We start from the raw sequence: 17673 nt of genomic DNA, 5'->3' as shown, positions 1-17673 counted from the left end.
TTCCTTCCAAACCCTCTGCCGTGGTCCTGCTGTGAATGCTTCATTCTGGAGCTCACCAATCTCCATAGGAAAGCCACCCGCAGGGCAACTCAGCTGTAATAAGACTCAGCGTCACCAGGAAGGGATGTTTCAGGGAGATGAATTCCAGCCATTCCAGCAACTAGAAAGGCGTCTCTGATTTCTAACCTCATCCAAATCCACCACAAAGGTGACCAGACACTTCAGGGCACTCCGGACAGAGCGGGTGATGGGAAGGGGAAAGACAGGAGGTGTCCCTGGGTGCCATGGGCTACATAAAGACAGAGCAGCAAGAGCACAGCTACTAGTGCTCAGCATCTCCTGGCTCCAAGGCCATAACAGAGATGCCACAGCAAAGCTTAGAGGCTCCTAGGCCATTCCAGCTCCCATCCCTGCCCTCCCACTTGCCCTGTGCCCGCGCTTTCCTTGGTGCTGCTCTAAGTCCTGCCCTGGCTCCATGCCAGCCCATGGCAGCACTCCGATTTACCATTCCTCAGCACAGAACCCCCACAGATGGGGGTTGACAGCCCCAACCTGAGAATCAGACTGTAAGACATGGCCTAAAAATGCCGCAGGCATGAAAGAAAAGACAAGGTAGGGGCTGGATCCACTTAGGAACCCATCCCAATTTTCTCTGCTCTGTAGGAGTTATGTCACCTAGAATCTCCCTCACTGGAAGCATCATTGCAGGGCACAAACTGTACATGAGAAAAAAGCTCTATTTATGAGAAGAAAGAAGCGCTGGGAGCACCCTCCTAGCAGATGGACAGAGAGCCTTCACCGGGTTATAGAGGGTGCTCTGTGCCCTGACATACAAAGCAACTGGGAAGCACTGGTCACAGCTTAATAACACAGTGTCTTGCAATTGGAATTTCATGTGTGATTCCATGAAATTTCATAGCCTTTGAAATTGTTCCTCCAGTAACATCAGGTGACTAGTAGCAGGGTATTGAGTCTGATAGCACAATCACTCACCAAGGAAATCTTACTGTGGAAATCCAACCAAGCACTGGGCTTTAGCTCCCCTCAAGCCAGCATCTCCCTTGCCCACACGAGCTAAGGTCTACCCTTGGTTTAGTGCGATTCCAAAATTATTTCCCCCACTGGATAGTTTCTTACATTACTTCTCAAACCAAGCAGGAAGCCCTACAGAGAAGTCCAAAGTTGCACCTTTACAGAGTATGCAATGGCCACGCACATTTTACCAGGGTACAAAGCCTCGGCACCATCAAGCACCCAGACTGTAACTGATACCCTGGCACAACATCTTCTCTCTTCAGCAATGGTTTCTTTGCTTGAGAGTTGCAATTTACACCACGCCTCCCTCCTAACACACCACATGAGTATGAAGCACCCCACTACCACACTCTTACCTGAATAACCATCAATCCAGGCTGACAGCTCTCTGATCAAGTAATCAAGTAAAACACAGCTAACGGGTAATTTTTATCTCATGGCACCTGCAGGTCACTGCTGATCGCATCCTCTCGCTCACCACAGTTTGCTGCCAAAGCTCAGAAAGCAAAGGAAACAGGCATTTGCTGGCAGGAACCTCTGCCCTCCTGGAGAGAAGGCACCACACTACAGCTTCCAGATTGGTGGATCCAAGCCACAGAAACTCAAATTTCATGTAAGAAATTGACTTCGCTGTATCTTCAGATCCACCCATCTGGATCAACAAAGTCTGCACAGGGAAACCCACAGCAGCCAGCACTTATCTCAGCAAATCAGACTTGGCACCAGTGAGCCCGAGTCCATTCAATTCCACCACATCTTGAAGGGAGAATGCAGATGGGCCCAGAGGGCTGGAATATCCACTTCAGAACTAAAGTCTATAAACTTTTCCAGGCAACAGAGGAAAAAAATCAGTCGCTCTGGGGAAGCGTGGAAGGAGACAGACACATTACTGAGATGCACCAACTGTGAGAGAAACACCTGCATCACTGTGAGATGCGTGTAACCAGAAGATCTGAACGTTGCCTATGAGAACAGCATCAGCTACGGACAACACGTCAGGTTTACTAGCTCTATCCATGCTTGTTCAGCTTCAATGCAGATAAAGTAATTCAACCAACAGCATTCATCTCCTTCAAGCAGAACCACTACTACAGCTTGTAGCATCCCAAGAAAATTTTAATTCAGGTGCACCTTCATTACTCTTGGCACTTCCACAGCTATCATTTCAAACCCAAAACTTTCCAACTCCTTTAAAGCAGATACACGGTTCACCAGTTCAGGATACAAGCCCCACCAATGACTGCAGCTCACATGGAGACGGAGCAGTAACATCTTAATGGACAACAATGACAGTTACTTGCACAAACATAATACTAAAGATGTCACCGGTCAACAGGGAGAGCTCTTCTGTGATAAACAAGAACCATGGTGACTTCAAGTGAATCCAAGACAGAGATCCATGGAGATAAACACAGGCAAGTCAAAGCCCTGCAGATGGCTGATGTTGGAAGCTCACTAGCTCAGACTAAGCCTCCTGTTCCTCAGAGAGGAAAGAAGGTGGGGTTCTACAAAAACCTGTTACGAGCATTTGATGATATTGAGGGAGACACACAAAAAGTGAATATATAAATGCTAGCTTTACAACCAGAGAGAATACTCTACTTCAGAGAAGAAAACAGAGAGAAAGAGAGAGAAGGACTTGCTGGAAACGTCACTTGGAATAGTAAGAGGAATCTTCTAAAATACTCCATAAAATTTCTAGGTGCTGTAAGTACCAGCAATAGCTCATCAGAAACATGTTCCTAACTCAGGTAAAACTTGCTTGAAGATCTCCAGCATAAAAGAAGCTACCAGAAACAGGAACAGACCACAGAGGATATATCCTGGGAAGGCAGAAGGCACCAAGCTGAAGGAAAGAGGCAGCAACATGCACAGCAAAGCAGAAGCACGCTATAACCAAGGACAATCTGAAGAGTCCAGCAGAGGGGGAAGCTTCAGGTGCAGTTTTTGAGACTTGCCACTGACTGAACTCTTGGGACCTGGTAGGGAACTTGAAGAGAAAAATCTCAGGACATCTTTGCAAGCTATCTGCATTCTGCCACACAAACAGGCTGCGGGGGTGTCACCCATCAATCTAGATTGGTGGATCTGAGGATATAAAACTAATACTTTCTGTGACAAGGTGTAACTATTATTTACTAGTGTCAGGAACAGCTCTGTGCCACACTTACATTCAACTTTTATACAGGGATATGCTGAAGCTAGAAAGCTAGAAAATTCAGGGAGGGCTAATCAACATATAACTCCCTTGAATCTCCATATTGGTAGAAATACATTCCTCACACTTATTCATTTTAGTGCTAAAGAATCTAGCACAGCTGTGTATTTCACAAGTAACACAGAAACAAGAACATCTCTCTAATGAAAAATAACAAGCAGTGAATAAAGAGACAGGAAAATGACAGTGAACAGGTCTTGCATTATCAGCTACGATTCATCTGAAGTTAATCAACTCTGGATGGCAGTAGCTCCAGCATAAGAGGAAGATCCCAAATTCAACAATTTCAATTCTGAAAAAAAAAAACAAAAAAAAAAAAACAACAAACAAACAAGAAAACTCCACCTCTTTTACATTGAATCAAATGGACAGATTTGAACAACCTAGAAAAAGAAGTATTCAGCCTGCATATAAAATAAAACTGCTTACTGGCTAAATCATTTCAAAGATGTTTCACTAGTTGTGCCTTTGGCTTTATACTCACATGTGTGGATTTTGGAAAGGAACTCCTGAAGTGTTTAGAGTAAATCTTGCCGTAGACTTGAAAGGTGGATTTGCAAAATTTAACTTCAGCGCTTTGCGTTTACCTGGGAGACAACGAACATAAAGTAAACTTTTTGTCAGCAACAAAACAGCATTTTGTAAGAGCATCAGGAAATCAGCAGAAACAATATAACACTTTGTAAGAAAAGGAAAACACATTTCGCAGTTATATAAGCAAATCATAACTTGTGTTAAGGACACAGGAATCAAGAAAGCGAATCCATTCTCACCCCAAGGTCTTCCCTGTCCTGTTCCACATCAGTCACTGAGCAGAGGTGTCCCGAGGATGTTCCGTGGCAACTGAAGGACCAGCATCAGCAGCCAGAACTACCAACAGCCACGGGGCACCTCCACATCGGGGCTGAGTTCCCTCAACACACAGTCCTCATTTAAACACATTTCACACTGAGCTCAACTCCAGCCTGGTGGCAAAGGGGACTTGCTCTACTTGGTACATCTACCAGAGCCAGGATGGACAGCAAAGGTAAAGGGGAAGCACTGGATGTATTATATGAAACCCCAACTGCAGAATCACTGACATTCCTCAGCCTCACAGCAAATTAAGCATAATCGGGCTTAAGCGAGGATGGAGGAGATACGCTGTGCTCCTACTGCCAGGCGGGTCACCGAGCAGAAAGCAAAGCTCAGCCCAACAGAGCAATCACCAGGTGGGAGAAAGCTTTGCTCTGCAGCCAGCTGAGACACTGTGTGGAAAGACATACAGAAATAGGAAGGTGAAATGGGGGGAAGAGCTGCTGGGCACCGCTCCAGCCACCAGATACGTATTTCTTAAGCACCATCAGAATCAGAGCCTACAGAAGTAAGACATCCCTTCCCAGCCCTTCTACTGGGCTGCAAAAGATCCCACCTTGTTTCCATGTGGGTTCAGGAAACCCAGACACCACACGGCCCCACACCAACACAGTGCAGCCGAGGTCTCCTCTGTCCACAGCCTCCCAGGACTCTAAGCACAACCTCCCAGAGGTACTCACCTCCTGGGCAGGGGTCCAAAACTCAGCCCTACCTGTAGGTCAGGCACTGCAACCAACCACTTTGTGAGGCGCCAGCCTTCAGCAATGAACCCAATACCCAGAGTCCTCCAGCACCTTTCTGCCTGTGCCCTGAGGTGGGGATCATACTCCTAAACATACCATGGGTCTGCTGGGAAAAGCAGAGAACACTGTGGACCACAAGAGCATAAACACCACTGAGCATAAACACCACTGCACTCTGCACTGCTTCTCTACCTTGCACAAAGGGATATGTGCTTTTAGTGACTTCAGGACAATGGGAAGAGAAAAAACTAGTTACAAGTCAAAGCCATGGAATATTACCTGCCACCCCAGACGAGTCCACAGCATATGGAGCTCCACAGTGCTCCTCTGACCTTCCCTGTTTGGTATCTTCATTTTAGGATGATCTCCTATGTCCTCTATAATACCTTTTATTTTTCAACCACTGATGCATACTTCTAGCTTCACTCCTGCTGCAATACAGTGTAGGAAGGCAATGCAACAATACAGTAAGCTGTTTGGAAATATCTGCATTTTCTAATCATCACCTGATTTGTTACACACAAGAGATTTGCAGGAAATGCAACAGCACAAAACCAATTATTCAAAGCTTTGCATTCCACCATCTGAAACGAAAAAACACCTCATTCTTAGCTAACAATTAGCTAACAATTCACCTGCAGTTTTCCACAAGGCCCCAGCTGGTAATACAGGATCTTACATCACTCCTGACGGGAGAGAAGAGGGTCAGCGAGTTTGCTCAGTCTAGGGACCCAGCATGAGGCACAGCAGGCTGTGGTGAAGACAGCAGCACTGCAGAGCTCAGTGCTCCCAAGGTGCCTTTCTTGGGCATGTTACCTGAATGAGATTACACAGTATGGTCTGGGATGCAGAACTGCATGGAAACAAACAATAAGATTCTTGTTTATAAAAACTATGAACGCATTGCAAGAGGGTGATCGATGAACAGCTTTGCCCATCCCAAAAGAAAACCTGTTCATCAGAATACAGAGAAATGCCACTGCTGGTGCTGACAGCTGATCTGCTTTGGCATAGTTCTGCTCTCAGACTGGGTCTGGTGATTTAGAGCTTTCATCATTCTTCTGGTTTTGTTTTATTCACATGCCTGAAGCACTATCCTTCTCTTCCTGGGGCAACAGTACAGGAGTGCCATATGATTTTCCATTTGGAACCACAACATTTACATGACATGAGCATTTGTCCTTGAAGCAGCCCAACGCTGAAAGCTACACAATTAGCTACAGGCTGATTTCCTCTTCTGAAGAGCTGTTCCTACTCTTTACTACCTGCAACACTTTATGCACTAAATTTCCTTGCACTGAGTGTACTTTTGTTTTTAAATCACTGTTAAACATCAATCTATGGATTTCTATGTCATTAAGTTTCTAAGAATAGTTTCAACAATATCAATTTGACACCTGAAGCTGGATTTTCTGCAAATCCAATAAAGCATGACCTACCTCAGGAAGGCAAACAGGACGGTTTGCTTTTTCCTCAAGTTATTAGCAAGGAAAAGGACTAGGGGAGACACGGTCTTGTTGAGAAATGCTGAGAATTTCCATTCACATACTATAAATAAAATAGTACACAAAACAACACAGCACGTTCTCCTCCTCAATAGCCTTTCAAATTCAAGCACCTTTAGCTTCCCAGTCTGGATTGCGAGTTTCATTCCAAAGATCTGAAAGCTCCATGCTCTCACTGCTTGCAAAGACTTCACGCAAAACTAATGGAGGCAAAAGAGCTTCTTTAGATACATGAGTTTTGCTGGTGATTTTAGCACAGACGGATTAAATTCAGACCACCCTATTCTTCCCTCTAAACTAAAGAGGCCAAGGACTGATGCTGCTTCCGAAATGAGCCTAATGCCACTGTCACTATCAAGGCTGCACGCACAACACTGTCCTAAAACATGCTGTAGAAAGATCCGTTTCATGTAAATTAACCATCCTCTAAATGTTTTGCTAACAATAAGTAATTCTGACCATTGAATGCTCTAACATCTGCACCTTTGGAAATTGTGAATGCACCAGAGAAGCAATATTCAGAAAGAAACCAACAAACAGAAAGCAACACCCCTCATTTGGGAGCATACTGCTCCCTCATAAACAGACCTGAAACTATGACAGTTTTTCAGCTAAGGTCTAACCAATTTTGACAGATTTGTTAAGCTGAGTGTTAATGGTCATAACGATGTTATTGTTTGAATGCAAGATAGCCTTGGCTTTCTTGAAGTGGCAAAAAAGCTTATGTTTTGAGGGCATCTAACCAGCATGGTAACTATCCTAGGCTGTACTTATCTCAGAAGCCCGAACAGGCTTTTAACTGAAGTCAATTTACTATCCATAACATGATAGTAATACTTATTCCAAGTCACAACTACCATTAAATAACAGTGTTCTTCTCTAAAAAGGATTTGAAAACACGACACTGTTTTGGAACAGGCTGCTACACGGCACGAAAGTAACAGAGATGCTTTCCCTGTGTCCTGCAATTCAACAGCCGCACATCCCTTGGCATTTCACTGAGGGCTAAAAAGGACCATGTGGAAGAAAAGCAGCTGGGAAGCCTTGCCAGGCACACACCGGAGGCCACCTGCACAACGGCCACAGCAGAACAACCCAGGCTCGAAATGCACACTTGTTTCCTGCTGCATAAGTAAGTGGATGCTGGGTTAAGTACATAATTATTTATGTGCTGCTATCCATCACCAGGATTAATCCAGGCACTTGGCTCTGCAATTAGGTTCTCATCACTCATTTTGAGGCTACTTTACCACAACCACAGCCAACCTGTCTTTGTACAAGAGGAAACAGCCATCTCCCAGATAACATGCAGTACGAGGTATTCCCCCCGTTACATTCTGTATTATTATTTTTACTTCACCACAGACATCTACAACTTCCCCAAGGCTCTAAGTCACCTCCTGTTGGACAAAACAACCACTTTTCTCCTGGAATTTCCTTACCCCAACTCCTGCATGCTACACCTATATAACAGATACTCACAATATCACAATATTCATGTTACACTTAAGAAAATGTTTTTCAACTTTTCAAAACAACAGCAGATAAACGGATTTTCTTCCGGGTTTCTGTCTTGCAGGACAACAAACTGACCCCTATGGAAGTGCTTTCCACTTGACCCAAATCTGCCCCGTGCACCACCTGACACGGTGTGAACGTGACTGTCACGGTGCAAATGTGATTCTTCTCTCTAGGTTCCAAAGCCTCTCTGATGTTTGCAGAGCAGCAATATGCCAGGAAGCCACGTTACACTTTATTTCCTTACTCTAGTATTGCAAGAAAATGGAAATAAACAAAATATGAGTTGTGGCAGAAAACAGCAGGCAGATAATTGGGGAAACTGCAATAGCTTTGTAGCCTTCTTACCCTTGCTTGATTAAGCCAAAACATGTCAACAAAGCATGAAAATAGGACAGGAGGCCAGGCAGGTGGGTGACCTGCTTCAGTCTGAGAAAGAAGCTGAATGCTTGAGGACACCTTTCTAAAGAAAGAAAGCTGCAAAATACCAGGTCTGATTAAAAAGAAAACGATACAACACAGATCCCTCTGCTCTTCCAACAACTCTTATTAGTTAGAACTTCTCTGCTAACAAAACGCCTGTTTTGATGTAGCAGGCAGGATTCACTGCTCGCTGTCTCCATTGCTACTAACACAGTACTACTTTCCCATAAGCCCTTCCAATCTGTAATCTTGCTGTTAAATTTCCTTCCTTTCCAGCCTTGCTCATGGAGGTACTCTAAAATCGGCACTGCTAATTTGAGAGTAAAGCAGGCTTCCAGCCTTGCCCTCCAGACATGATATTTTATAAATAAAAACCAGCAAAATTTTGAAACGAAACATGAGGAACTTCAGCATGCACAGCAGTTTATTTGGGGAGTATGAATGGAAGGAGATAACTGGAATTTCAGTTAACAGTTTTACAAACTCCATCTACAGAAACTCGCTTTGATGAATAATAGCACAAACATTTCCAGTATGTCTGTTACTGACATCCTTTTCCCTCTAATGAAACCTTTGATTTAGAATAGTCCAAGAGCCAGAATTCAGATTCAAGATGACTACTCTTGCACTCCAAGCATATGCTAAGTGTGCTCATTTTTACAAGTCACCTTATTAGAGTATTTATCCATAATTCATCTGCAGCTCCAAATATGCTTCCACAAAAGTACAGAAGCCCAGATCAGCCAGAACCTGGAACAGTTTCTGGTCATTACCTTCACCAGTCATGAAAACATTGTGAAGTAAAGCGCTGGGACTCAACTAAACATGAGCAAGACGTTACAGCGATTTAAAGACAGGAGGAGGCTCACAGTTGCACAGATGCCCTGCACCGGCAGACATGCACCTCCGTAAATTGCAATACATGCAACCAGCAGCACTTGCACCAGCTTCTATAAATACCTTCCTTACAAAGCCTGGCTAAAGCAGGTTAGGCTTCAAGTGCAAGAAACTGCAATCAGATTAAGATTAGTTCTCTCAGACTAGAAACTCCTATCAGCAGAGTCCTAAGAATGAAGTCTCTGAAATCCAGTGTTAACCTACAGCATTTATTATTCTCGATGCTACCCTGCATGCAAATTACCATCCATATGAATACCTATAAACAAAGTTAAAACTACTAGAGCCTTGAGAGCAGATCAGTCATGTTAAAAGAGCTTAAATCAGACACTGGACAAGCATTACATGCTGAACTACCCAGGACACCCTTACTCATGTGCACCAACATGCACAGCAGTGCTGCGCCAGGCAGGCAGATCTCTGCCCAGAGAGAATGGAACAGTAATGTGAGAAGTCAGTCACCTTTCCACTGAAACTGGAGTTCAGGCAACCTCTAGCAGGAGAGCGTTGACGTACCACTCAGCCACAGCCCACCACCAAGGCTATGAAACACTGCTGGGGAGAAATTGGAAGGTGCATCTGTTCCATGCAACTTCACCTGGCCACTATGTGAGGCTCCTGGAGTCCTTCTTGATGTAAAACAGTAATTAATTATGCAAAGGGCTGTGCCAGGTGCCTTTTTGTAATAAAACAGAACAAATCATAAAGTATACTGTGAGGAGGAGCACTGAGGAGGGACTGGCTGACTTTTTCTTTTCTTTGTAATTTTAGGAGCATGCACTTAGACTAAAAGCAAGGAAAAAATCTGCCCTTTGCTTAAGGTCAATGGAAAGGATTTAGCTTATTTGGATAAAGCAACAAGTATGTTTCCAACATCCCTTTGGTTCCCTTATGCCAGAAAAGTGGCGTCAATCACAGCCACATCCCACTGGCTGCTCCACACCTTGGCACAGCACGGAGCCCCACAGCCCTGTGCTGGGTGGAGCAGCCAGCACCAGGAGTGTGGGGGCTTTTCCATTTGAAGGCACAGTTAACCCAGGGGGAGGAGCAGATTCTTTTCACCTCACGGCTATCATATCAGGTTTTTCAATTTGGAAGACAAGAGATCACAACTGGATCTTGCTGGGAACAAGAAACACCAGAGGTTAGCAAGCACTCCTTGGCTGCCCTAGGAAAGAATAAAGAAAGCCCTTGGCCATCAGGTACCTCCTGACACTCAGCTTTGGATTTAAGATGAGTAATTGCTGATAACTCTCACACAGAACAGGCCATCAGGGCAGTGACTCACTGATGTTTCAGGTGGGATTAGCAGAGCAAATCTGGATTAATTTAAGCAAAATGTTCCCTACGAAGCCAACAATAATGAGAGAAGCTTCTGACTCTGCACGTCTGTTTGATGCCTCCTGCTCTTCCCAAGGGCTGGCATCACAAGTTACCCTCAGGATGCATGCTGCCATTGCAGTGTCCCTGCCATAGTGCTGCCACTCCTTGCAGCTAACATCCTGCTGCACACCTCCATGGCACAGGAGGCCTCGTTTCTGTCACACGCTGTAAAGAAGCCTGCTAAACAAACTAGCCATTTTTCAATCCACGTGCTGCCCAAGAAACAGTGATTTTCTGCAAGTGGTTTCAGTGCAGAGAACACTGATCTCAGCTCCTGCTCCCTGCACGACCCTTACACTCACAGCTCCTCTCGACAAAAACCCTTCCTGCAATGCGTGCAGGTACCAAAGCACCACCAGAGCATAAAGATCATCTGCTCGGGTAAGGGCTCAGCATCACAGATCTCATTCTCGTTTCTAAGCCCAGGAAAGCTGAGATGCACTTTGGTAGCGCAGGATGAATGAGCAAGGCAGGCAGTGAAGAACCAGGCAATGCTGGTATCAGCCCTCAGACCAAGGGCCCCCTAGCAGTGTCACTGCTGCAACTCTGTCATCTAATTTTACCTTTAAACCATGACAAGTACATCAAGTAGATTTAAGGAAATGGATCAATTTGTTTTGAAACAGATGATTCAAACTGGACAGTGGGAGGCTGAAAGGAACATCTCAGAAACCTTTCCAAGTTGTGGATAAACCACAAGTTAGCAGCATGTGCCATCTTCACCACTGGTGTGGAACTGGTTGGTGAAGCAAAGTGCGCGTGAAAATACTGCACTACTGTGCACAAATAAAGCGTTGTGAGCAACTTGTGCTAGGAGGCCAGACTCATACTGCAGCAAGCATTTACCACAGCTGCAGTAGGAAAGGGTGATGCTCTGACCCTCAGGTCAGAGCTTCTTCTCCACTTCACCACTAATTCCATTAGAAAGAATCCTCTGTAGTGCAAGGGCAGCAGGCCTCTATGTTGTGACAGGATCTTTGTGACATACGTTTGTTTTTCCAAATAATATCACCTGATACCTATGCAGAGCTAAAAATACACCGAGCCAAATTTTCAACTTAGCATCTGTAAGCTAGTCTCCTTCTTTGTGAACTCCTGTTCTTTTGAACATCTAACATTAGATTTAAAAACCTGAGGAGCTGACCCTTCCTGAAAACGTGGCCTCAGCTGCAAGCTTTTTTTTTAAAATATGTTTATCTACGTGCATTCACAGAATCAGAACACCTCAAGTTGGAAAGGACCCACAAGGATCACTGTGTCCAAACCCCAACCCCACACAGGACCAAATAAAACCCAAACCCTGTGCATGAGAGAGGTGTCCTGAGCATCGACATCAGGGCCGTGCCCACCGCCCTCTGGGGCAGACTTTTCCCTGACCCCCCAGCCCTCCCCTGTCACAGCCCCACACTGTTCCTTCAGGTCCTGTCACTGCCCCAGAGCTCAGCGCTGCCTCTCACACAGAAGCTGTAGGCCACTGCATTGGAAAAGATTTTTCAGTGTAGCACTGGGAAAGATTTTGGTCTGTATCTTAAAAGCTTACAAGCACATGGTTCCAAAAACCATTTTTGCTTAGTTCTGCTAAATTACAATGGAATACTGAGCAACAGCTAAACAACAAATCAAAATGCAAACTACAAATATATGAAAGTTCTTAGCCATCTTTGAAAGTATTTTATTAACTTCTTCAGTGAACTTCTACACAGTTAAACCCAAGTCATTTTTTTGCTAAGCTTCAAATGTGGTATCTGTAGACATGAACAGATCTGTTTTCATACCTCTCCAATCTGCAATTTTGGAAAAAGACACATGCCTTCATTCAGCAGGTAAGAGCTAGACCTGCAGAGCACTTCCCTGGTCTGATTGGCCCCAGGGCCTCTCGTTTGCTCACATGCTGTTTTCACAGAACAGCAGATTCCTGATGCTGGGAGAGAAGTGTGCCGTGCAGTGCTGCAGCTTTCCTCCACAGAGCATTCACTGTGGCCATGAGTCCTTTACAGTTCTCCTCAGAGCACACAGTACTTCGCTTTTCCATCTCCAATTTCTCGAGAAGCAAAGGAAAATTCACACAGCAGGGGGAAAAGAAGAAATACACCCAAACTTAAACAAACATTGGTCTATTTTCCACTGAAATTGCTTTGTTCATCCCCTTCTTCACGTCGATATCCAGTAGAAACTGCCAAGCACATCTATAACTCCAGTTATTTCTCAGCACCAAAATAGCTCATGCCTGACAGGCACACAGAGGCCTTACAAAGCACAGCCAAGCTGCCCTACAAACACCAGCTCTTGGTTTCAGATTTCTAACAGGGGAAAAAAAAAAAAGGGAAAAAAAAAGGGGGAAAAAAAAGGGGGAAAAAAAAGGGGGAAAAAAAAGGGGGAAAAAAAAGGGGGAAAAAAAAGGGGGAAAAAAAAGGGGGAAAAAAAAGGAGGAAAAAAAAGGGGGAAAAAAAAAGGGGAAAAAAAAGGGGAAAAAAAAAAGGGGGAAAAAAAAGGGAAAAAAAAAGGGAAAAAAAAAGGGAAAAAAACCCCCAACACTGTCTTCCTTGCACGCCCATTAAAAAAGTAAATATGTTACTATGCAAGCAGTCCCCTTGTTTTACACTGCTGAGACACGTGGGAAGTGTCAGACAATGCAGCAGAAGTCTTTGTTTTTGTTAGCAAAGATAAATACAGGTGGAACACGACATGCTGAAAGCTCAAGTAGGAACTTAACAGCAGCACAGAACCAAACCTGGTCCAAACCAGAACTTCTGCAACAGTCAACTCCATATAACATCACACAATCTTCTGGAGCTGTAAGCAGCACAGAACACAGCTTGCTGTAACAGTTGGTTACAGCAGCACAGAACGCGGACCGTTACTGGGGAGAGGATGGAACCAACAGGAACGGATCAATTCAGATCAGAAGCTCACATGGAATATTTTTCGTAATCTTAATGAAAGCAAGAACTGTGCAGAAAGTAAAGAATGTAAAGAAACTAAGAGCTGCATCGACCTGCGGAAGCTGAAGATTTTGTGGTTTTCCTTTCTTGTAGGCTTCTAGGTGAGTAATATCCTAGCATTTCGACCTCCAAGGAAATGGAATACCTAAAGATCTTGGCTCCAGCACACACATCACAGTCCGCAGGTATAGCTCCAGTTTCCTTCTTCTTCTACCATCTAGATCAACACGTTCTGCTTCCCAGCCAGCTCACAGGTGAAGGAGGCACACCAACCCACTCCCTCCCAAGTGCATGAGGAAAAAACAGTATTCTTATTACTATACAAAGATGGCTTTCAGATGCTGCTCATTCACACTGCCCTGATCCTGGGGTTTGCCTCACCATGGTCAGTACTAATGTCACACAGAGAGAAGACCTGACCTTGGGAACATGAAGAACGATCTTCAGGCCCTTTGTGCCCATGCCAACACCAGAAGTACCACTTTGCTTTTTCCCCTGGAGGAGCTCAGTCCCAACTCCCCAGCCTGCTGTACCCACCACCTTCACTGTCAGATGCTCTAACTACAAGCCAGCACAGGGAAGAGTGAAAAGAGCAATGCTACCTCCTTTACAACACCATTTATCAGGCACCCTGGAACCAGAGCATTAAATCAGACATGTAACATGCAGGGCTGTAACTCACAAAAACAGCTCCCTCTGCAAGAAATTCCACCTCACCTTCTTCTAAGACCACTATTTCTTACTTCTTTTTCCTTTGCATTTCCCTGCGGCTGCACACATGGGGATCACATGGCCCTGAATGCTCACTGCTGTAGAAGGAACTCTGCATGAACATAGAAACATACCCCAGATAGCCAACCAAAATCCTATGCAAAAACCTATGCAGCCATCATCTCACAGACTGTCTTGGGAAGATGACAATAGGAAACCCTGGAGAGCACATACCTGGGCACAACAGCAGAGCTGCTCAGTACCCAAAGCTCCCAGATGCTTAGGAGATGCAAAGATTCAGCATTCTTGGAAAAACAGAAGAGTTCAGAAGCATAGTCAAATGTTACACCACTGTTCAAATGATAATTTCAGAATGCCCCCAAATAGCTTTCCCTTCCCATAGAGAAACTCTTCGTAGACCCTACACTTTATAAACGCAGTCTGGGGAATGCAAGCCAGAGCCATCCTGTTGAATTTCTCTTTTCTTTTAAGTCGCACATATGTGAATTACACCAGGCTGGGTCAGGAAATGGAGATGCAGATCCACCCCCCACTGTTTTTGTTACTGTCTCTTCAGCACCTATTAGAAGCAGCCAGCACTGGTGAAAAGTATCATCTACTAGTAGCAAAACAAAAGACGAGTGAATCCCCGCCATCCCCACTGAAATGCTCTCCTTCCAGGGCCCAAGGACGCGGAAACAGAGACTGAATGAGCGGTGCTCTAAATTACAGCAAATGGTTCTTCACCTATGAATAAAATCATAGTCTTTCAATTTACTGTAAAAAGAACTCCATCATGCTTCCCTTTGCAAGGGCTCCTTGCCACACACAGTTTCGGACTACACTTCCTAAATCTCAGATTACTCTTGGAAGAAGCATGGCATCTGCAGGAGACAGGCAACCACCTCCCAGCAGTGTCCATAACACAGCATGGCAGCAGGCACTACGGTGCACACAGGCCTGCTCACAGCCACAAAGTCCTGAAACTTCTCTTTCTTTTACAGAGAAGTTCTCAGCTCTTAGATTTACACTCAGGCATCAACAAGCTGCTCTGGTTGCTCTAGGTAGCAAGGAACTGATCGCAGACTCAAAGAATCACTGGGATTGGAAAAGACCTTCAAGATCATAAAGCCTAAGCCAGACCACGTCAAAAGCCAGGACCTGGAATTATTAAACCAGTGTTGGCCACTGCCACCAGCCTGGGGCAAGAGTTCATTGAGCAAGGATGCTCATGGGGCTGGAGCTGACTCTTCTGAAGGTGGATTAAAGAGCAAAATCTGTCTGTAGCCTGTTGCAGGAAGAATATATGTAATGTACTGTGCAAAAAGGAAAGAGGGAGCTGCTACAAAAAAAATCACCAACAATGGCACAGGAAAATCCTTCTGGCTTGAGACCTACTGTGCAGTCTGACACAATGAGGTGAACCTTAGAAACAGAAAGTCTTACAAACAGCTTCACCACAGTACAGTGTTCCTCCATCAGACTGATCAGTGCCGCAGTGAAGGGACCTTTAAGGATGTGTATAAACATATGTGAGAATTTAAAGGGACTCCAGCCTACCATTCTGTGTCATGCTGTAATGTCCTTGCTTGCCACACAGGACAGCCCTGGTACCTTTGCTGATGCCCTTGTTACTTCAAAAACAGCCACAAGAAAATTTGGAAATGTCCTGACCACGACCAAGCAGGAAACAGGACAACATGAAGTGCCTGAAGACTTTTCTTAGGGAATGTGTTGCTTTATTCCATGTTTAAGTCTCAGGTGCCCCTTGAGGTGCATTTTGTATCAAACACAATGTAAATATCAGCTCAGAAAGAGCACTCAGAGCAGGAAAAGTTACATGGAGGAGGTTGACCCGTTATCAGAACAACACGAGAGAAAGCAGCCAATGTGAAACCTCACAAAAGCACAGGTCTTGCTGCTATGAAGTGCAGTGGCTGCCACCTCACACACACCATAGTTACCAAAACCACACACACCATAGTTACCAAAACCCTGCACAGCAGCAAGAGCAGCAGAACAGCAAGCCTGCAAGAATGTACTTCACTGCAGAGTCCCTTCAATGTTACATTCACTCTACAGTGTCTTAACAGGAAAAATGAAATTATGGTGAGAAGCAATACTGTAATACTGAAGTATTGGAAGCACATTTTAAAGAGTTTTGATGTTTCCAACCCCTTAAAAAAAAAAAAAAAAGACTAAAACAATACAAAAGAAAGAATAGGCCCTGACCACTTCCTCACCTCTGGCAGGCAGCAGTGTTTTTCTCTCAGCACACAAAGTTATCAGCGAACAACAAATGGGAGAGAAGACGCCCTGAGTAGCATGCAGGCCTGGCCAGCATTGCAGGGAAGCAGAGCTGCTGGGCCAACCCCCTGTACGCGACAGCCCAAGGAGGCAGAGAAACCACGCTGTCCCACTGCGGCCATGGGAAGCCGATCCGCTGCAACCTTTCCCCCTCGTTCAGTGCTTTATTAATAAAACGACGCTTTACTGCCTTGATCTCTCAAAGGCAGCTCAACAGAAAATCAATAGCCTCACCCAACAGCACACAGTTAAAGAGAAATGAAACACAGCAGCTCCTGTCGTTCTCACTAAGAGCTGGGAAATAAGGCCTAAAAATTTGTCTGTAGAACAGAAAGCCAAAGTAGGTGAGAAGATTCACAAATGTGTGAATACTTTTATTATAATCTCCTTCTAAATCAATGTGACATGTATACACAACGTGCACAAAGTAGGCTAATATTCCTAACGCTTTAAAGCCTTGTTTAAAGAAAAGAATACAATTACAATATTCCTTAGGGGATAATTTGGGTGATCAAACTGTCACTTCGTAAAGGAACAGTACTTTAAAGGAAAACACTCTACATCAAAATCTGTCTTTGCTGTAAACAATTTTTGGCACAAGGAAACCTTGTATTATCTTTGTCAAGAGAATTTTCCTGATCTTGTACCTTCCTAATAGCTGACTCCATACTTCTCTCATTCCAAGTCTAAAATAGAAATCAGCTGCCATCACTGCAGCTCCCTGCCACCTCTTTGGGTGGCACCCGCTGCCCACACTGCTGCTCCTGCTCCAGCAGCAACACCAGCAAGACCAATAAGGACCACCAAGGATGCACAACAGAGGTAAATTCTGCAGAAGCACACCTCTCCGGGAAGCAGATCTGTACTCTAAAGGCGTGATGCTCCTACAGCTCTGTGTCCTGTACTACTCCTTCTGCCTTCTATGCAGCCCAAACCCACAGTGCTCACCAGCAGTCCCCAGCACCAAAGTACCCATGCATGCTGCGTATGCAACTCCGTGCATCCAACCACTCTTATGCACTTCCACCATTTTTGAGAACTGCAGTGCTCAAGAACAGACAGGCAGGCGCTACCGTGGTGTTCATAATGCTCCCAGCCTCCCAGCTCTGTCCTACCTGTGCTCAGATTTCCCTGCT

At 44.8% G+C, this 17673-nt stretch overlaps 1 protein-coding gene across 6 annotated transcripts in view; it reads right to left on the bottom strand.

The window, feature by feature from the left end:
- MAP2K4 (mitogen-activated protein kinase kinase 4) overlaps positions 1 to 17673 on the bottom strand; it is an 84884-nt gene that overhangs the window by 52787 nt on the left and 14424 nt on the right. For all 6 annotated transcript variants that reach the window (XM_048965352.1, XM_048965354.1, XM_048965356.1 and 3 more), the window contains one exon: positions 3738 to 3840. In XM_048965352.1, the coding sequence (XP_048821309.1) occupies positions 3738 to 3840 (103 nt within the window). The remainder of the gene's footprint in view (positions 1 to 3737; positions 3841 to 17673) is intronic.

This window comes from Lagopus muta, chromosome 18 (genome assembly GCF_023343835.1).
Source record: "Lagopus muta isolate bLagMut1 chromosome 18, bLagMut1 primary, whole genome shotgun sequence".
NCBI classification, from domain to species: domain Eukaryota; kingdom Metazoa; phylum Chordata; class Aves; order Galliformes; family Phasianidae; genus Lagopus; species Lagopus muta.
The sequence above is the reverse complement of the archived record's forward strand: the minus strand, read 5'-3'. Positions and strand labels throughout refer to the sequence as shown.